General features: G+C 46.3%; 2 protein-coding genes across 7 annotated transcripts in view; both read left to right on the top strand.

Annotated features, from left to right (window-relative positions):
* LOC147465372 (phospholipid--sterol O-acyltransferase-like) overlaps positions 1 to 22,151 on the top strand; it is a 250,281-nt gene that overhangs the window by 5,011 nt on the left and 223,119 nt on the right. The gene's annotated exons all lie outside the window — the stretch shown is intronic.
* On the top strand, positions 3,118 to 9,691 carry LOC147465373 (uncharacterized). Of its 2 annotated transcripts, XR_015189138.1 has the most exons (3): positions 3,118 to 8,243; positions 8,343 to 8,960; positions 9,081 to 9,691. XR_015189138.1 is itself a non-coding variant. In XM_086519703.1 (2 exons), exons 1-2 carry the CDS (start codon positions 7,693 to 7,695, stop codon positions 8,707 to 8,709), a joined length of 918 nt encoding a protein of 305 aa, XP_086375829.1. In that variant the 5' UTR covers positions 3,118 to 7,692; the 3' UTR covers positions 8,710 to 9,691. The 2 variants fall into 2 exon arrangements, 1 of the variants encoding a protein (XP_086375829.1); XM_086519703.1 differs by having other exon boundaries at positions 8,343 to 9,691.

Genomic DNA, 22,151 nt, shown 5'->3' with positions numbered 1-22,151 from the left:
GGCTCAGAGAAGCAAGCACTGCAAAGTTTTTTGAAGTTCACGTATCGCGGCACTCACGCAGCAAAGTGGGCCGATGAAGATTACTTTGCAAATAACCTGGAGTTGTTGGCAGACTATAAGGAAGCCATGCAGCTCGGTGTCAATACCTCACCTTGAAAAGGGGGGATGTCATGTGCACATCTAACCCTATGTGCATGTGGACAAGCTAACTCCTATTTCTAGGGTTTAGGATAGCCTAGGAGGTGTTATGGCACCCTTGTGAGCCTGTACGCAGGATGCGCATGTCCAAGCACTTGAGATTAGTTGCATACCCACATGAGCATAGCCATGTTTGCTACGTGTATGCATTGGGGAGTATTCCCATACAGTTGTATTAGTACCTAGCCTAGGTATTTATCTCATAGTTACAGGGAATGGCCATTTTGAGGTCTCCGTTCCCCGTTCTCATTCCAAGTTCTCGTTTTGAATCCCCGTTCCGTGTTTTGGACGCGAGTATCTGTAACAGGGAATGGCATTTCATACCTGTTGCCATTCCCGTTCCGCGTTCCGATTTCCCGTTCCGGGTAACTATGATTTATCTGCATGTGAATCACCTCTTATTAATAGTTCATTAAGTTACAATAAGTGACATTTCATTTTAGAAATCGTGGGATTTTTAAGTGGCATTGCCCTACCCAGCTTTAAGTTTATATATAAGTGACACTAGGGGTCACTTCTCAAGCATAAGTCAGTACCTACGGTACAAGTACCAAGTACCCACAGTATCTTAGCATCCCTCTGGCATTTTTACACCAGATCAGCTAGCGTTTCCGGAATTCAGCCCATCGTACCATATCAACATCGTTTTTAGATTTCTGCATCAAATTAGCCAGCGTTTTTCAGCACATTGTACCAGATCAGCCAGCGTTTTGAGATCCAGTCCTTCGATCAGCCAATGTTTTTCAGTTTTCAGCCCATGGTCGACATCGGCGATAGTAGATCAGCCCATAGCCTCGTAGCCATTGCAGACCACAACCAGAATCCCTAGCGTTTTTGCATTCTAGCCTTTAGCCTCGTAGAACCAAGAATCTACCGCAAGATCCCATCAACATCTCAGCATCTAGTACCATTGTGTAAGCATTTTGTGCAATCTAAAGCAAATACCTCTCTAGCGATAGAGAGGGGGATCCTTGGAGGGGATTTGGGACCCCATCTGGTGTCGGTCTTCTCTCTCTCTCTCTCTCTCTCAACACTTTCACTTACAATTTTCAGTCTCTTTTTTAATCTATTGCAGAACTCTCATGAAATAAAGGTAGGCTCACTCTCCCCATCAGTAAAAAGAACCTTGAGTACACACTGAGCACTCATTTTGAGCATACAATATAAATCACTTCAACTGCATATAACACTAGGCTATCCTAAACTCTAGAAATAGGTGTTAGATTGTCCACATGCTTACAGGGTTAGATGTGCACGTGACTTCCCTCCCTTTTCAAAAGTGAGGTACTAGTACTGAGCTGCATGGCTTCCGTGTAGTCCGCCAACAAGTTCGGGGAATGTGCAAATAAATCTTCGTCGGCCTACTTTGTTGTGTGGATGTTGCGATACTTGAACTTCAAAAAGGATTGCAATGCTTGCTTCTTTGGGCCGCATTGAAAGCGATGCAAAATAGTCTGCTTTGGCTTCATGTCTTCAACGTTGTGTAGGATCTCGTGTTTGTCCTCTTCAAGAATCTCCTTTGGGAAATCTCTGTGAAACAACTCCAATCATAATTTTAGAGACACATCTTTTATCTTTTGGAGGACTTGAAAAGGACTATACTTCCGAAATGATTGTGGATGGAATGCAGATGAAAAATGTGACGGAGTGCTAAACCTTTCAACGAGTACATGCCACAAATGTGATCTAAAATTGAATTTTCTACCTAAAACTATTGACTTTGGCAAACCACATAGGGAATACCAATGCTTGATGAACAATCGTGCCAATGCTTTTGCAGTGATTGTGTCTTGCCAAAGAATAAAGATGCAAAATTTATTGAAATTGTGAAACATTGTGTATTCCTTGAATGCAAACTTTCTCCCTTTTCTAGAGTGCGGTTCATGCTTATGTGCTCATTCATGAGTGAATCATGTGCATTGTCCAGTATGGTTTTCTTTATGAGAAGTTAACACACAAAGACGATGACAAAATGCAAGAAACCGTCTCACGAATGAGAGAGTTGAAAAATGCATACTGACTATTCATGCGAACAAAAGATACTTCCTGAATGGGTACTGAGAACCTTGACACGAGAGCCAAGATCAGTCCTTTGTGACTGATTGTATCTGCAATCAGGTTAGCTTTACTAGGAACATAATCAATCAAACCACCAAATTGCTCAGAAGACTGGAACCATCTAGCTTGACGGTCCCCCAAAATACACTAGGCTTGGTAGGCTGGAGCCAATTGAGGGCTTGATGACTGACCAATGACACTGAAATCTCAACATGCTTTAAAGAATGAATGACAGAGAGGTTCCTTTTGATTCAATGATTGAGTCTTTTTTGAATTGTGTGACTGTGTACTGAGAGATACTGCTGGAATGCGTGTTTTATCTCCTTTCAAAACATGAGAGTGAGAGATCAATGGCAAGGAAGGAACATCCTCCTCACAATGAATAACCACGGGAGAGGCACCTGTGTGTGTGTGTGTGAGAGAGAGAGAGAGAGAGAGAGAGAGAGAGAGAGAGAGAGAGAGAGAGAGTTTTCTTTCTAATTAATTTGTGGATCAAACTCACGAAACCACTTCATGCCAAATATCATATCACATCCAGACAGAGGAGAAACAACAAACTTAAAACAAAAATCTACGTTTTAAACTGAGACAGTTACTCTAGGACATTCATGCAGAAGTGAGGAGTGCATGCCAGGAGCAAATCCAAAGACCACAATGGGATCCATTGGAATAGCTTCTAAACGTGCTCTCTTCACAAGAGAATTACTAATCACATCATGTATATTGCCCGGATCAAACAAGATCACAATGCAGTGACCATTCACATGACCATGCAGTGACCATTCACATGACCATAACACTTCATGAGAGACTCATCTAGATGATCATTAGAAACTTGGGAAACATTAGTTTCCTCATTTATGACACTAACAGAAGATGTGGTTTTTTTGTGGGTTCTTTCTTAGGACAATCTCTTTTCATGTGAGCTTTAGTGTGACATTGAAAAAATCTTCCTTCTTGTTTATACTCGGTTCGCTCTTCAAGACTTAATTTCCTACTATTCCTCGAGCAGATTTTTCATCAGGTGTCAAATTAAGGGTTTCTTGAGTTCTAGCCTTTCTTATGTTATCACTCCTAGGTGAAGAGTTTTGTGCTCTAGGTGTAGTGGAAGATTGAGAAGATGAAGAATTGCCGTTGCTCTTACTATTGTTCTTACCATTCTATTGGTTCTGAGGGGTACTAGACTTGTTCTCCTTCTGCTTACCTTTGTTGTGCTTCATTTCCTGTGCGAAAGCGATTCTAACAGCGTCATTGTAGTCCTTTGGGTCGAAGACTTGCACATCGTATTTTATGTACTTGTCCAAACAACCGAGGAATGCCTCTTTGCAATCCTCATCCGACTTACGCAATTGAATACCAATTTGCAAAGTACGGTTAGAAAAAGACATAACGGGAGTTCCATTTTGCTTGAGGCCTCGCCAATCCTCTTTCAACCGAACAAGGTACTGCGGGGGGCATAAAATGAGCCTTGAGCTTGTCTTGGAAGTTGGCCCAACTGTAAGACAGTATTGTCCAATCCGTGGCATGCTCAAGATGCTCAACCAACTGTGCCTCTTTTGAGGCTTGATTCCAATTAATGGCGTCACCCGACAAATACATGGCAGCTGTCAAAACTTCAATGTTACTTTTTTCTTGTTAGTCGCAAAGCAAGCATTAAATTGATGCAACAAGAAGCAGTTATAGTAGGCTCGCCAGGAGCTTGCCAGCAAAAAGGAGAGGGGCCAGGAGTTTGCTTTTCATCGACAGGCATCTCAGTGGACTTAGGTGGGTGACAGAGTGACAGGTGTAACAAACTGTTGACGTGTCAAAGCCCAAAGAATGGAGTCAACTTGCAGATGTTGGCCAAGGGGCCTAAACCCTAAGAAGAACAAGTAACAGAAGAAGAAGTCCTACCAACTTATGGGGACCCCGTCTGATGGGGCCCCAAGTGACATAAAGGATTAAAATAAAGTAGGACCCGCACACACACACACAAACTGATGACGTGGCAGATTTTCGAAAATTGTGCTGGCATGGTGACGTGGCAAGCTATAGGGATTTCCACGTTTTGCGTTGGCTGATGACGTGGCAGGCTATACGGATTTCCTTAATTTATGCTGACAGCTTTTTGGCATTGCTTTTGCACCGGATGCTTTTGAGTTTGAAGGCTTTTCATTGTAAACTGCTTTTGGGGCCTAGGGCCTTGAAATATGAGGTTAGGGCTCATTCTTTGGCATGCTTCTTGGAGAAGGTGCAGAGTATGGAGTATCGGCTTGTACTGTGTTGATGCAATATAAAGAAATACCGAAAGGGGCGCCAAGGTCTACGGCCAATACTCTCTGGGGTGGAATTTCGCCACTCCGTGTCACGTGTCGTCTCTCTCTCTCTCTCAGTTCAATTTTTATTGAAGTGCTAAAAGTCTGTTCAGTCTGTTCTTTTCTATTGGCACGTGGTGCCTGTCTTGTGACAGTGGTATCAGAGCATCAAGCGTGTGCTTTTCTGAAAGCATACCAGTTCTACAAAAGAGCAGACAGAGCTATTGGAAATTTTATTTGAGGGATCTTCGCCCTCCAGAGCAGACAGAGCTATTGGAAATTTTATTTGAGGGATCTTCACCCTCCAACCCGGACTTATTAGCCACTCCCACCCTTACTTCATCGCGTATCGGGCGCACTCCCGTCTTCACCGCTCATGTCTTACAGGGAATAAGCCATTAAGATCTTTTGCAAGAGAAGGATCCAAGATTTGTTTCGAGTTGTTGTTTTTCTCAGAGACAGTACCATGCAGATGTCTATAGCTACCAAGCCGCACACTTCCAAGGACTTGGCAAGCTTTCAAGAAATTTTTTTGCCCAAAGTTATATGGTTTCTGACATCTTCCTTCGAAGTGCAACTTCTGGCAGAGTGGGGTATCCTGAAATGCTTGCCATGGAAACCCTAGCAGATTATAACTTGAAATTTCTCGACATCTTTCAATAGATGTCTTTCACGAGCAGATGACCTTGGAAATCTAGTGCGATTGCTATCTTGGGACTACCATTGTTGCCAACGAAAACACTCTGTCCAAGAGCTGACGGACCATGCTGTGCTCGGCTACGACCTCATGGAAGGAACCTAACCCTAATTTTTGGTGCAGGTTTCAGGATGGAAAGTCAGCCGTCTTTTCGAGCTCGGCTGATGTGGAGATTGCTTTTTTAAGTTTGAATTTTGTCTGAGAATCTGTTTGAGAACTTGTTTGATGATCCTGTTTGAAATTTGTTTGAAATGGATGGCATCTGTTTTGAACCTGGCTTGGTGCCGATTTGAATTGTTTGACTCTGGTTTTAATACTGGTTTCAATGATTGGTGAGTTTACTCCCGGGTGGAGTAGTGAGAAATTATGTTTGAGAATGCTTGTTCATACTCATGGCCCGGACCCTTGTGGTTATTTACGGGGGGAGTAGTGTTGTTGTGACTCCCGGCCCGGACCTGGATGGTTATGCGGGAGGAGTATTAAGAAGTCTGAGTAGTAGTTACTCTCAGCACCTCCAAACGACGCAGGCTGCGGTCTGGGGGGCGTTTGGTTGTAAAAGGTCTCTATATCTCCCGGCCTGGACCTTTTTTTAGGTTATGCGGGAGGAGTGATGAGGGAGTCGTTGAATATCTCCCGGCCCGGACCTTATTAGGTTATGCGGGAGAAGTGTTCATCGGCAACTTTATGTTTCTATGTCTTGTAACATGCATATGTAAGCATTTGTGTTGCATTGTGATCAGGGTAGTTTTCGTACGTCGAACGGAACCTGTCGTTCCGTCCGGGCGGACCCGTCCCGTCCCGTTCGTTCCGTCCGGTCATTTTTTCGGCAGTTTATGACCGTTGGTAGTTTTTTGACCGTTTGCAACGTCCACTTTGTAGGCCTTTTGGAGCCGTTTACGGGCAGTTTTGAAGCCAAATGCAAGCCCATGGCCCATGGGCCATTGCCATGCTTATTGTCCAATGCCCATTGTTCAAGCCTCACATGCTCTTCCTCTCCTATTTAAGCAACCCTTCCCCTTTGTTATCGAACACAACCTACAACTACAAGCTACATTGTACCAGCTTTAGCCCTAAGCCTCTCAATGCTCTAGCCTCTCATCATCCATGTGCTTCCATTGAAGCTCTCAAGTGGGCTCAAGCTCTCGAGTCTCCATTGGGTCTACCATCTCTCTCCTTCAAGCTCCCTTGGGTGACGGGTCTCTCCTTTAAGCTTCCTTGGGTCTACCGTCTCTCTCTCTCTCTCTCTCTCTCCCTCTCTCTCTCTCTCTCTCTCTCTCTCTCTCTCTCTCTAATCTATTGATACATCATACATCATACTAGTAGCTACTAGCCACATACTACATAATACCGCCTCCTCTTCATGAAGCCTTTGAGAAGCATTGCCGATATTTTGAGCGGGTGGGGGGCAAGCAAAACTCTTGCAAGTGGTGGTGCAAATATTGCCCAAAAGCTATGACCTCTTCCGTCACCCGTCTCATCATCCACTTGACAAAGATGGGAGGACAAGCGGGACCATGTCCTAATATCCCCGAAGATATCCTTGCGGAATGCAAGAGAAAGTATCTTCCATTGAAGACACGCAAGGGTAGAGTCACCTCGGATGAGTTCGTGTCGCCGGATGTTGATAGCTCCGATTCGGAGGAAGAGGCCTCTCCAACTATGTCCATGGCTACCGGTGCCACCGCGGCCTCATGTGATGGTAGTGCCTCCTCCAAGAAGTCCAAGAAGTCCAAGGGGTCTTCAAGTGATGGTGGCCGGCCTCCGAAGATGGCAAAGCAAACTTCTCTTGCGAAATCGGTGGATGGATGCTCCGGCCCCTTGTCTTTCCTCAAGGAGAGACAAAGAATCGTGGAAATAGAGATTGCCCGCACGGTGATTGAATGCAATCTCTCCTTCAACATTCTTCGGTTGGAGCGATGGAAGAGGATGATCATAGCAATTGAGGCGGTTGGAGCGATGGAAGAGGATGATCATAGCAATTGAGGCGGTTGGTCCATGCGAAGGGTGGACGGGTGTGTCATACCATGACATGAGAACAAAGAAGCTTGATGAAGAGAGGGCAAGGATTGACAAGTCACTTGAGCCCGTACGTGCGGGTTGGGCAAAGTATGGATGCTCTATCCTCTCCGACGGATGGAGCGACCGCAAGAAGAGGGGCATCATAAACATTCTTGTTTCTTGTCCTCTTGGCACGTACTTCTTGCGGGCGGTGGATGCGGGTTCGAGAGGGAAGAAAGTGACCGGGGCATTCATTTGGAAGCACATCCGCCAAGCCATTCTTGAGGTAAAACCCTAAATCGAGCCTTTATGTCTTGAGCAATTGCCAATGAGTCCTATGTTTTAATTTTTAAGTTTTAACTCTTCTTGTCACAAATGCCTCTTGTGTAGGTTGGTGCGGAGCATGTTGTGCAAGTGATTACCGACAATGCTTCAAATTGCAAGGCAATGAGTAAGAGGCTAGAGAAGGAATTTCCATCCATAGTATGGACTCCATGTGCCTCTCATTGCCTTGACCTTCTCTTTGAAGACATAGGGGAGCTAGGTTGGGTGAAAGATATCCTCAACCAAGCACTCTCCATCATCAATTTCATCAATGGCAAAGTGAGGGTGCTTGCCATTTACTGCACCTACTCCGACCTTGAGTTGAAGAAGCCATCAGCCACTCGCTTTGCCGCCATGTGGCTACTTCTAGAGTGGCTCTATGATGTGCAAAACAAAATACAAAAGACCATGGTCTCCGATGAGTTTAAGGAGTGGATGAATGGAGAGTCCGCCGCTTCCCAACAAGATGCAAAAGCCATCCAACGGCTTTGCTTGCGGGAGGAGTTTTGGCAAGAAATTAAGGGTCTTGTCGTTGCGATCTTGCCCTTGTACAAGGCTCTCCGCATGACCGACATGGAAGGGGCAACTATTGGGCTTCTATGGCACTTCATGGAGGAAGCTTACAAGGAGATTGAGAAGTCTACAATCCTAGATGGGGCTCCCGATGGAACACGGTATAACTACATATTTATTATTACATAATACATTCTCTATATATCTAAATTCTACATGCTTGTTTCTCTACTTAGTACATTTCCTCTCTCTTCTTGTAGTGATTACCTCGAGGACTCTCCCAAGAGAGACGACATTCTCCTCCTAATCACAAAGCGGTGGGATTGGATGAAGAGACCTATCCATTACTTTGCGGCTCTCTTGCATCCGGCTTACAAGAAGCCTGAACTCTTTGCAAATAAAGAGCTTATTGAGGAGCGCAACAATTATCTCTTTAAGGTGCTAAAAGAAGAGGACATTGGAGCATTTCTCCAAGAGGTAATCAACTATAGCGACCAACGAGGCACCGCATTTACTTCCAACTTGTGTTGGAAGCGGCAATCCTTGGTGAAGCCTTTATTTTGGTGGGAGAGCTTTGGCTATCGATTGCCTACTCTCAAACGACTTGCTTTGAGGGTTCTTGGCTAAGTAAGCGAAAGCCTCAAACTTTTACATTTTGTGCTTAATCTCTTCAACTATAGTCTCTTATAGCTTATGCCTCTCTTGATGTGTTTTAGGATTGCTCATCGGGAGCATGTGAGCGTAATTGGTCCGCATACTCCCTCATCCACACCAAAATCCGAAACAAGCTCTCAACGAAGCAATTAGAGCGACTTATCTATTGTCGCTCCAATTTACGCATGTTGCGCTCTATGCATGAGATGCCTATGGCTCGACAGGTATAAATTATAAATTATAATCACGACTCACTCCATTTTCTATACTCTAGAGTCTAGTCTTTAATTAGTTTGAATATACTAATTATGTTTTCATTGTCCAATGTTGTAAATGTCAAATAGGTCAACGTGGATGAGCTCACACTTACGATTGACACTCTAAAGAGTGTCAATAAAGAGCAAGACCCTGAGGAGCAAATGATTTTTCGTGAGCTCCACTTGGAGCTTGAAGAGATTGATCGCCGGGTTTCTCGCACACGATCACGCAAGAAGGTCGTCATCCATGGAGTTACATCGGCTACAAGAGGCAGAGGTGCCAGGGCTACAAGAGGTAGAGGCAAAGCATCAACAACACCCACGGAAGCTCCTAGGACCTATGTGCGGCGAGGCTCCGGAAGCGGCTCTTGTGCGACGGCCATCACTATGGAGGATAGAGAGCCTCGAGAGCCAGAGTATGATGATGAAGGCAACCTCATTAGTGATGGAGATTATGAGCCGTCATCCTTCGACTCTTGTGAGGAAGAGGATGATGTTGATGAGCAAGGCTCAGAGGAGGAAGATGAGGAAGATGATGAGAGCACTAGTGACTAGTGACTTTACTATTTAGTCTCTCTATTATGGTGTGCCACTTTTTGAGTACTTTGTAGCCCTTGCCACTTGGTCCCCCCACTTTTTTGTATCCCTTGCTACTTTTTGAGTACTTTGTACCCCTTGCCACTTGGTCTCTACTTATCAAATTTCAATGATCATTTTGGTTTATGTAATGCTCATTCTCTTTAGTCTTTGAGTCTTGACTCTTTACATTGTAGTATTGTAACTACTAACTTGTAATCTATACAAATGTCAAGTTTCTTTAAGTAACTATTAAGGCCTAAGCCTTAGGCCCTTAGACTTGAGAATTATTTGTTTTTTTAAATTTGAACGTACATAACGTCATTGTACATCATAAATTTTTTTAGTTCGTTTAGTACCGCACATCATCGTACGCGTACAAAACGTACAGGACCGTACGAGACTACTATGATTGTGATGTACCAACTACTGAATATCCTAATTGGATGAGATTGCCTGGGTATGTAATTTTAGTGCATCAAGACACCCATGGAAGATGAGTACGGTCTGGGTGTGATGGCTAATTTTACTACGCCGGAATATCAAGAGTTCCGATTCGGACGACGAAAGGAGAAGCTAACTCCTTGACCAAAAGAACTGAAAGGAGAAGCTAACTCCTTGATCAAAAGAGCCGAAAGGAGAAGCTAACTCCTTAACAAAAAGAGCAAACTAATTGTCCCTCGGAATGTCCCTCGGAATTTTTTTTGAGCTAACTGGAGTTGTTTTGCAGATATGCTGTAATCGCGGACAATAACTCTCTTTCAAGAAGGGGAGATGTAACAAACTGCCGACGTGTCAAAGCCCTAAAGAATGGAGCCAACTTGCAGTTGCTAGCCAAGGGGCCTAAACCCTAAGAAGAACAAGTAACATAAGAAGAAGTCCTACCAACTTATGGGACCCCGTCCGATGGGGCCGCGCACACACACGTAAACTGATGACATGGTAGATTTTTGAAAATTGCGCTGGCATGATGACGTGGCAGGTTGTACGGATTTCCGTAATTTACGCTGACAACTTTTTGGCATTGCTTTTGCACCAGATGCTTTTGAGTTTGAAGGTTTTTCACTGTAAACTGCTTTTGGGGCTTAGGGCCTTTAAATATGAGGTTAGGGCTCATTCTCTGGCATGCATCCTTGAGAAGGTACAGAGTCTGGAGTACCGGCTTGTACTGTGTTGATGCAATATAAAGAAATACCGAAAGGGGTGCCAAGGTTTGGGGCCAATACTCTCTGGGGTGAAATTCCGCCACTGTGTCGCGTGTCGTCTCTCTCTCAGTTCAGTCGTTATTGAAGTGCTAAAAGTTTGTTCAGTCTGTTCTTTTCTATTGGCACGTGGTGCCCGTCTTGTGACAACAGGGGCTTTCTTTGAGACAATGGGGCCCCGACATGCGCATGCCAGGGTCAGCCAGTTGAGCCGATCAGTTGCTTCAGAGCCAGAGGACATGCATGCAGTTGCCACCGACTTTTACCGTGACCTGCTGTCAGCAGAGGCTCAGTCAAAGCGTCAGGATGCATGCAGAGAGCAGGTGTAGGCAATAGATGCCTTGTCTTGTGACTGAGGAGATGCGCCAGAGGCTTGAGCTGCCTCTTCAGTTAGGAGCTCCACGTGGCCCTCAGAGCACTTCCCGTGGTAGCTGTCCAGGTGAGGATGGTTTGACTCCCAGCTTTTTCTTAGAGTATTGGGACTTGCTTGGCTCAGATCCCTGCAATGCTTTTCAGTACATCCTACACACAGGAGAGATGCCTTGGCAGCATGAGTTAGGGCTTGATTTACCTCATTCCCAAGGAGGGTGGCTCCTTCGATGAGATTCGACAGTGGCGACCCATCACCATCCTCAACTCAGCCTACAAAATTCTTGCCAAGGCTCGGAGTTTGAGAATTCAGCCACTTCTAGAGAGCATCATACATGGGACACAGACAGGTTTGTCAAGGAGCGTAGCATCCTTGCCAACGTCTTTACTTTCTGGGAGGCATCTGCCCTCGCGCGCCTCCGTGGTGAGGATCTGGTGATACTTCTTCTCGATTTGGCCTACAATAGAGTTGACTGGGACTTTTTGGAGGGCACTCTACACAGGGTGGGCTTCTCAGATGCCTGGATCAGAGGTGTGTTAGCTCTTTACAGACGGGCACACAGTTAGGTACTTTTGTCAGGTGGTAGAGGAGATCGTTTCATGCTCACATGTTCGGTACACAGGGCTGCCCTCTTGCCCCCTTCCTCTTTTTGTTCTATGCTGAGGCGATGAGCAGGTTTTTGGTTTCACAGCAGGTTGGTCTACGTGGCTTAGCTGTCACGTGAAACATCCAGCCCTATGTGTCCGTGGACAAGCTGCAGCATAATCAGGGTTCAGTCAGTCCAGTCAGTTTAGATTAGAAGTGATCTGGCACTTTTGTGAGTCTATTCGTAGACCGTGCATGCCCAGTCACTTAACATAGATGCATATCCTCTGGTTGCATACAGCATGATCATAAGCATTCCCATCAGAATCCTTCAGGGGAATTTTCCAGTGCATTTAGCCTATTTTACCTATTTTTGACATTTTTCACTTATTATTTTTAAGTGAGTTTCCAACAAAAGTAGGTTGGGCAATTTTGCTAAGTTTGTATATAAGCAAACCCAAGTTAGCACTCGATGGCAGAAGAGGCAACAGGAGCCCAGCTCAGCAGGCAACTTTTGAGCAGAACCTTGGCGGTTCCCCCCTCCAAGCAGGATTCCAAGCCTTGGCGTTTTCTCCAAGCAGCAGATTCCTTTCCCTAGCGTTTTCTCCAAGCACCATCACCTAGCGTTTTTGCCAACATCCTCAGCTTGGCGTTTTGCATCAGATTGCATCGCCAACAGAACCCTGCACCTAGCGTTTTTTCAAGGCATCAGCTAGCATTTTTGGAACACAGCAACTCGCGTTGAAGCATTGAAGGAGCCACAGAAGACTTTGTGTCGCTTTCGGTGCGGCCCATAGAAGCAAGCGTTACAGACCTTTATGAAGTTCAAGTATCGTACAACCCACACATCATAGTGGGCCGGCGAAGAGTCCCTTCCAGGATTCCGGATGCTATTGGCTATCTCCCTCGACGCCATACAGTTCGGTACCAGTACCTCACTTTGAAAAGGAGGGGATGTCACGTGACACATCCAGCCCTATGTGTCCGTGGACAAGCTACAACATAATCAGGGTTCAGTCAGTCCAGTCAGTTTAGATTAGAAGTGATCTGGCACTTTTGTGAGTCTATTCGTAGACCGTGCATGCCCAGTCACTTAACATAGATGCATATCCTCTGGTTGCATACAACATGATCATAAGCATTCCCATCAGAATCCTTCAGGGGGATTTTCCAGTGCATTTAGCCTATTTTACCTATTTTTGACATTTTTCACTTATTATTTTTAAGTGAGTTTCCAACAAAAGTAGGTCGGGCAATTTTGCTAAGTTTGTATATAAGCAAACCCAAGTTAGCACTCGATGGCAGAAGAGGCAACAGGAGCCCAGCTCAGCAGGCAACTTTTGAGCAGAACCTTGGCGGTTCCCCCCTCCAAGCAGGATTCCAAGCCTTGGCGTTTTCTCCAAGCAGCAGATTCCTTTCCCTAGCGTTTTCTCCAAGCACCATCACCTAGCGTTTTTGCCAACATCCTCAGCTTGGCGTTTTGCATCAGATTGCATCGCCAACAGAACCTTGCACCTAGCGTTTTTTCAAGGCATCAGCTAGCATTTTTGGAACACAGCAGCTCGCGTTTTTGACATCAGCAAGTTTGCGTTTTCAGTCTCAGCCACAGCGATTCAGCAGCAGATCAAGACCAGCCTGATACCTCTAAAGTGTAGCAGATTCAGCCCCGTAAAGACCCTCACTTCAGCCCTAAACCTGCAGATTTTCAGTGTCAAAGACCTACAAAAACAGCCCCCAGAATCAGCGTGTTTGGACTAGTCGCAGATTTCAGCCCATAGCGTTTTTGGACAGCAGTAGAAAGATTGCAGATTTCAGCCCTTAGGTCGACTTCGTCATCACCGTCGTCATCATCGACATAGCCTAGACTTGCATCAGTCTCATGCATTCCATTTGTACCAGATTGTGCAATCATAAGTAGACCACTCTCGCCGACGAGAGTGGGGCCTTCGGAGGAGGGTTTTACAACGTCTCTGGTGTCGTATCTCTCTTCTCTCTCTATCTCTCAGTCTATTCACTTGCACGCACAGTGTCCATTCACTTTGTTTGTGATCATATCATTCTCTCATTAAGAACGGAAGGCTCTCCCTTCCATAAGAACAAAAGAAACCTTGAGCACAGTTCGGAGCACTCATCTTGAGCAAAGCGCAAACAATCATTCCACTGCACCTAACATTGGTATCAGAGCTTTGGCAGTGTTCTATATCACTCAAGGAAAGAACGACAAGAATCACAAGAATTTTTTTTGCTTGTTGCGGTCGCACGAACCCAAGTTCGCTTGGGCGTGTCGATTCCTAATCGTGTTTTTGAAGAGTGATAGGAATCCCAAGAAAGAAGGACTTGTCCAGCCTCCCCTTGTGTCTCTTTTCAGTCATTGAGAGCGGACCGTGCACTTAGCGGCCGGCCAATCGACGTGAGGTGGGAAAAAGAAACCTTGGTGTGAGCGCAAGGCCACCAAGGGGTGCGCCCGCAGAAAGGAGTAGAACTCGGGTGAAGAGAAGATCCTTCTCAAACACAGATTGCAAGCGAAAGAAGAACCTCAAGAACCTCAAGACCCTCAAAAACCAAGACCCAAGACTCCCAAGAACTCAAGTTCTTCGTGAACTTAAGAACCCAAGACCACAAGAACCCACAAGAACCCAAGATTTCAGTGGATGGTCATTGCTCGAAGCGGAATGGATACTTTGCTTGGAAGTGATGAGCATGAGAGAGGCGAAGAAGAATTTTCCCCACCAGGAGGTTTTTCCAACCCTCCCCCTTCCCCATCTACGCCAAAGATTGCATCATATCCAATGACGCTTTTCGACAAGAGGATGATGGACAAGAAGTTAGACCGAAAAGCAGAAATAGAGCGTGAACACGAAGAAAGGATTGCAGCCATAGAGCGTCAACACATAGAAAGAGTGGCAGCCATACTTCGCGAGAGCAAAGCAAGACAAGAGAAGAGCGACCAACACATGAAAGAGTTCTTGCAACTCTTTTCTATTGTGCAGGCGCAGTGTGCACAAGATCAGGAAAAAGAGACTCTTAGTCTCTACTTCTCCCAAGCATGACACACATGATTGCATGATGATTTAAATGACAATGATAAGCATGATGATTTGGATGATAGAGACAAGCATGATGATTTGCATGATCAAGATGTGATTTCTCACGAGCATGATGATTTGCATGATCAAGATGTGATTTCTCACAAGCATGATGAGTTGCATGAAGATGATGTGATTGTTCACAAGGATGATGTGTTAGTGGATGCTTTTGCTAGCGAAGCTAACATCGTTACAGATTCGATCAATCACGAAGAATCGATCTTGGCTTTCGAGTCGAGGTTCACAGATCCCCCACAAGAAGATTCGATAGATCCCGAAGAACCGATCTTGGCTCTCGAGCCTAGGTCCAAAGAACCCTCACAGGAAGTATTATGTGTTCGCATGATTGATACGCACGCATTGTTCGAGTGTTTCATTCGTGATCGTTTCGTGTATTTTAGTCTGCGTCTTTATGTGATCCCTTTTCCTAGGCATGACATATTGTATGTTGAGCATGTTTCACTCATGAATGAGCACGAATGTTTGCGGATTGTTCATGAAAAGCTAAAAAGTATGCATTCAAGGAAGTCACCTTCCATGTCTCTTCCTTGGCATGACACAGTGGTCGAAAGAGCACATGACAGTATGAGCACCAAGCATGGGCATTTCCGTTGTGAATTGCCACAGTTGATTGCTCTAGATCATAAGAGAAAGATTGGATCTCATTGTTTGCGTGTGTGTGGTGAACGGTTTGGCACTTCGTCTATTGGTTCATCTACATTGCATGCACAATCTTTGAGGAAGACAAGATTTTTTCCACTCACTTTACATGGAATAGGAATGTTCATGGTTTTGTGTTGGAAATGGGTTCAGAAATTTTCAGCCATGGAGATTCTTGAAGAAGAAAGAAACACGACTCTCGACGAAGTTGAAGCATTGAAGGAGCCACAGAAGACTTTGTGTCGCTTTCGGTGCGGCCCAAAGAAGCAAGCGTTGCAGACCTTTATGAAGTTCAAGTATCGTACAACCCACACATCATAGTGGGCCGGCGAAGAGTCCCTTCCAGGATTCCGGATGCTATTGGCTATCTCCCTCGACGCCATACAGTTCGGTACCAGTACCTCACTTTGAAAAGGAGGGGATGTCACGTGACACATCCAGCCCTATGTGTCCGTGGACAAGCTATAGCATAATCAGGGTTGAGTCAATCCAATCAGTTTAGATTAGAAGTGATCTGGCACTTTTGTGAGTCTATTCGTAGACCGTGCATGCCCAGTCACTTAACATAGATGCATATCCTCTGGTTGCATACAACATGATCATAAGCATTCCCATCAGAATCCTTCAGGGGAATTTTCCAGTGCATTTAGCCTATTTTTGACATTTTTCACTTATTATTTTTAAGTGAGTTTCCAACAAAAGTAGGTCGGGCAATTTTGCTAAGTTTGTATATAAGCAAACCCAAGTTAGCACTCGATGGCAGAAGAGGCAACAGGAGCCCAGCTCAACAGGCAACTTCTGAGCAGAACCTTGGCGGTTCCCCCCTCCAAGCAGGATTCCAAGCCTTGGCGTTTTCTCCAAGCAGCAGATTCCTTTCCCTAGCGTTTTCTCCAAGCACCATCACCTAGCGTTTTTGCCAACATCCTCAGCTTGGCATTTTGCATCAGATTGCATCGCCAACAGAACCCTGCACCTAGCGTTTTTTCAAGGCATCAGCTAGCATTTTTGGAACACAGCAGCTCGCGTTTTTGACATCAGCAAGTTTGCGTTTTCAGTCTCAGCCACAGCGATTCAGTAGCAGATCAAGACCAGCCAGATACCCCTAAAGTGTAGCAGATTCAGCCCTGTAAAGACCATCAGTTTTCAATCTTCAGAACCTCAGTTTTCAGCCCTAAACCTGCAGATTTTAAACGTCAAAGACCTACAGAAACAGCCCCCAGAATCAGGGTTTTTGGACTAGTCGCAGATTTCAGCCCATAGCGTTTTTGGACAGCAGTAGAAAGATTGCAGATTTCAGCCCATAGCATTTTTGGACAGCAATAGAAAGATTGCAGATTTCAGCCCTTAGGTCGACTTCGTCATCACCGTCGTCATCGTCGACATAGCCTAGACTTGCTTCAGTCTCATGCATTCCATTTGTACCAAATTGTGCAATCATAAGTAGACCACTCTCGCCGACGAGAGTGGGGCCTTCGGAGGAGGGTTTTACAACGTCTCTGGTGTCGTATCTCTCTTCTGTCTCTATCTCTTAGTCTCATTCACTTGCACGCACAGTGTCCATACACTTTGTTTGTGATCATAGCATTCTCTCATTAAGAACGGAAGGCTCTCCCTTCCATAAGAACAAAAGAAACCTTGAGCACAGTTCGGAGCACTCATCTTGAGCAAAGCGCAAACAATCATTGCGTTGCACCTAACATTAGCGCTCCTTATTCGGGGAGATGAGCTACTGGATGCTGAGTTTGCAGACGACTCAGCCTTGTACTTGGAGAGCCAGGAGGCCAACCTTCACAGGTGTGAGCAAGCTCTTAAGACCTTTGGTTGTGCATCAAGCGCATTGATCAACTAGAGAAAGACAGTGGCTTTCTCGGTTGGGAGTGCTCCTACGCCTGATTGGCTGCCAGGTGAGGGTTTCAGATGGATTCCCCCAGGGATTGCAGTTCGATACTTAGGCTGTCAGGTTGGCTTGGACTTGTCTCTTGAGCAACAGATTGCTCCCCTCCTCCTGTCCATCAGGAGGAAGTTGTTACATTGGAGCTCCGCACGACTTTCTCTGGCAGACAGAGTTGTAGTGGCCAACCAAGTGTTGTTGGCTACTATGTGTTACATCACTTCTTGTTGGATCTTTTCGAATTCCTGCATCAGCCAGGTAGAGAGGCTGATCAAGAACTTCCTTTGGTCAAGGCGTGAAACTCAGATAGCCCGGGCCAAAGTGGCCTGGCAGGTCATCACTCTTCCTTGTTCTCAGGGAGGGTTGGGGATCATAGACCCAGTAGAGCAGAGTAGAGTCCTTCTTGGGAAGTTTGTTGTCAGAGGATTACTTCCAAGGGAGTATCCCTAGAAGAAGTTTTTGCTTCATCGGGAGGCCCCTGGCAACCTTCGACCAGATGGATTTTCACAGAGATGCACAGAGTTGGCCTGGGCAGGAGACTGGAGGACCGTTCTGCTGTGAGTCTGCTTCGATCCTGGGAGCAACTGCAGAGAGCATAGTTACCGGGGAACGCCCCCTAGTCCCCGTTCCGGCGTTCCAGGGGGCAGTTCCCTTCTCGAACGTTCCGAAACGTCTGACGTTTCGGGTGGCCAGTGCAAACCGGAACGGCCGTTCCGGAACGTTCCGGAATTCCCCTGGAACGGCCAATGGCTACAAACAAATTTGGCAAAAATTGAAGTAAATGTTTGGGCTTCTTTTTGAAGTGTGCAAGGCCTCAAGGACCCATGGTTAGCACTCCGAGAGGCCACTTGGTTGGTAGTAGGCCTCATGTTTCTTGGGGTCCGATGGCAGAGGGTCCAGCATGCACTCTAGGTGACTGGCTACAGTTTTTAGGCTTATGAGAGGAGCTTCAGAGCATCCAGGTACAGGGCATGAGAGGGGTGAAGAGCATGTGTCAGGCCATCACAGAGGTAGTACCAACTGAGTGGCTCACACCTCTCGAGTTAGCATCGCCCAAATGGATGGGGGCCTTCACGCGACTGGAGGTTCTCATCGCAGTTTGAGCTTGCTCAGAGAATGTACCCTCCCTGTTTTTCGAGCTACAGGGCAAGGGTCATTTACACCGAGTTTCAGTAGAGGTCTCACAGGTGGCAGAGTGCTGTTTTCAGAGGATCCGAGTTGTGGGCATTTGTGGGAGGACTTGTGTCATAGATCCTGACCGAGCAGCTCTTGAGATTGGCCACTAGAGGCTGTGGGCTTGGGAGTGTTGTCTACTGGCACGAGTGCAATGGGATCTTGGAGAGTGGTTTTGGAGGGACCCTTTCTCCTCTGCTAACCATCCAGGCGTCCCTTTCTTTCAGTACACTGTTCGACTGGGACGTCACATATTGGGAGCGCGGAGAGAGGCTCGTCCTGCTGCAACACCTCATTGGAGGAGAAGGGTCTCACAACTGAGTTCTTGTCAGCTTTTTGGGCGAGGTTGTGGGACTTCAGACAGTCGCAGCGAGTCACTTTGTTCCGGTGGCTGGTTGCACATCGAGCTACAGCAGTTGAGAGATGGCTTGTACATAGTGGTCTCTCGGCAGCATGCGTAGCCTGTGACCATCTTGTGGAGAGTCAGCGCCATTGTCTTTGGGGTTGTCCTTTGGCACAACAGGTTTGGCTTCGTGTCCTTCGACTGATGCCAACTCTTTCCACTGCACGACAATACATACTACACTTGGGGGGTAGCTGCTTGGTCCACTCTCACGGGCCCGACACTTGAGTTTCAGCTATCCTCCACCAACAGGATGATAGTGATGCAGGGGGGTCGACCTACACTCCAGCCTGCTATAGAGCTTGCTCCAAATGAGTGGTGCAGTGAGAGAGAGGAGTGTTGGGAGCTCATCTGCGGCCTGACACTTTGGTTCATTTGGTGGGCCCGCTGCTTTTGCATCTTTGAGGCTCGCCTTGTATCACCAGCAGAGACTGTTCGAGACTTTGGCTAGAGCTTGGTCTATAGTCTCAAAGGTCAGTTCGAGAGACTCCAGGGCAGCTCTGACCGCATGCGGGAGCGTAGAGAGGCTTTCCTTCGACTCTGGCGCCATGGGCCTTTCTTCACCATGGTCCAGGGTGTGCTGAGATGGCACTACCGTCCACCTGTGTGGCTTTTCCCTCCTCCCATCTCTTGATTTAGCCTCATTGTACATATGTTGTTTTTTCATTGGGAGAGTCTCCTCCTTATGATTGTTGTAGCCCTCTCTAGTAGAGGTGGTTGTAGCCCTATGGGCAGTTTCATTAACTAATAGAAGGATTTTTTTCTCGGAAAAAAAAAACATTGTCATCTTTGACTCTAGAAAGTTTCTCTGCTCTCACAAAACCTGGCGATAGTGTTCTCTCTTGAATCCTCCGCCTAAATGTTGCTTTTGATTTAGGCAGGGTTTCATAGATATCGTCATCTCCGAGGTCGGTTGGTTGGTCCATTCCCCCCCCCCCCCCGACTAGCATGGCCTTGTAGAACTTGTTCCCTCACACGCTTGCCTTACCTGCCCCCTATGGTACTGCCGCGTTACCGAATGTGCATGCAATGCACACCTTCAAGTGAATTTGCCTGCGGTAACTCCTTGTAGGGAGGCATCTCTGGGGCTGATTTAGATTGCCAAACAGGCTGAATACTGCCTGCTGTCCAGCCCTCTGTAAAACGCAGGAATGGGCTGAATTACTACAGAAAAGAGAGTACCTGTTGTCTCCTTAACATATTCTCGTTCTTTCGACGTGCAGAGAATGAACGCTGCGGGCCTCGCGCTCTTGCTTGCCCTTGTCTGTGCTGGAATCTCCTTGCGTTGCTGTTATCGGCAAAGCTTTCCCTGCTCCTACGCCCCCTTGCCGTGTGCTCGCCCAGAGGCTTTTTTTTGTACATTATGAACACGCTGCCTGCAAAACACACCCACGCTCTCCTGTGCAGAACTGCCACGCTGCTTTGCGACAGGATGAACGCGGTGCTCAGCTCTGAACTCGCCCACGCTCTGCTCTGCAACAAGATGAATGCGCTGCTCTATGCGAGAGAGAGAGAGAGAGAGAGAGAGAGAGAGAGAGAGAGAGAGAGAGAGAGAGAGAGTCGATGGGGTCCCAACGACCCCTCTCAAGGACCCCTCACACCGTTGCCATTTGGTATTTTCTTTTGATTGTGTAAATTGAATGTACACACATGCAATACCTCAATGCAGACTCTACTGACTCGAATGGGGAATGTTGCCGCGGTAACTCTTCAAAATGAAGCACCTCTGGGCTAATTTGATGTGCCTTTGGATCCGTCTTGTGAGGGGTTGTTGATGGCCACCAAGGGGTATATCTGGAGCTGATTTGCGCTTTGATGTGAGGAATCAAGGGTTGAAAGCTGGCTGCAAAAGCTCAACCAATCTGTTGCGTAAAGCCGGGCTGAAAACACGGATGATGATGATGCCAATGATGGACAACAATGGGAGCACTCGATGCGGCGAGGGAATGGTTGAGAAGAGGCTCAATGGGCTACTGAAGTACCGAGTTGCAACGGAGAGTCTAGCTTCTTCAGATTGGCCGACTCCGGCGAGGGAAAGGGCTGAAAACTGGAAATGTAACAAACTTGGACACTCCAAGTCAAGATTCTGGAGTTCCGTGCCTAGAGATGTTGGCCCTTCTTTTTGTATTAATCTGTGTTCAAAGTACAAGAGAGTGGGAGGGTTCTCACTCTCAGACTCTGCGTCCAGATGCTCTGAGTTGTGAGGGCCTTGCCCACTTCTTTATAAGTTTACAAGGGATGCCCACTTCTTTATAAGTTTACAAGGGATGCCCATAAGCAGAGCCCCAAAAGCAATAATCCAAAAGCTCTCAAGCTTTTCAAAAATAAAGCAATTGAGTCCAAAAGCTTCTCAAAATGCCTTGCGTAGAATTAAGCAGCGTAAAAAGCAGCTTTCCGTATGCAAATGCCACATCAGCAGCTTACGCGTTTTGCGTCGCAAAATTTGCCGCAATTCATGGAAGTCCGTACCAGCCTGTTGGCGCATTTGGTGGGCTTGCTTTTCCGGGGTGTGTGTGGGGGTGCTCTGCTGCCCCATGTCCAAGCCATGCCACGCCACCAGTTTGTGACATACCCCCTCTTGAAAGCATTGTAATCGCCCTCGATTACGCCTGCAAAACAGACAGAGGCCATAAACTTTCTTAGCAAACACTGACTGTTAGTACTGACGCACTAGGAACAACACATCTAGCACATGTACCAATCGATAGTCACATCACCGGACATCACAGGACATCACTTGACATCACAGGACATCACATGACAAATCACATTCAACAATCATTCTAATTTCAGACCATGATTAATCGGCAACGTATTTAGCCATCGCATCTAGATCCAGTCGGGACCTCTTAGATGCCCGATTGACTAATCCTTATTGCAATCATGTCTATAGAGATTTATCAGAGATTTATTAGACCGAAATGCTGCAGTCATTTTGTCTATCATTTCGTGCACTCAAACAAGTAAAGTATGTCACGATTGTGACTTGTTACACTCTTCTTGATTCATTACAGATGCAGATGCGAAGTGTGACTAACCCAGGAGGACTCCTATTCTCGAATGGTCACACCCCTTCGCCCAAAAGACATACCTCTTCACCAAAAGCCACACTCCTTCAACGATTGGTCACACCCCTTCACCGTACGGATGCGACTCTTCACCCAATGTTTGCAGCTTTTGCCGAAAGGATGTGTCTTTTCGTCTAAAGTCAT

The sequence above is a fragment of the Adiantum capillus-veneris genome, chromosome 1 (genome assembly GCF_014529385.1).
Source record: "Adiantum capillus-veneris isolate H3 chromosome 1, ASM1452938v2, whole genome shotgun sequence".
Taxonomy (NCBI): domain Eukaryota; kingdom Viridiplantae; phylum Streptophyta; class Polypodiopsida; order Polypodiales; family Pteridaceae; genus Adiantum; species Adiantum capillus-veneris.
Note: the sequence above shows the minus strand (reverse complement) of the source record. Positions and strands in the feature narration are given on the sequence as shown.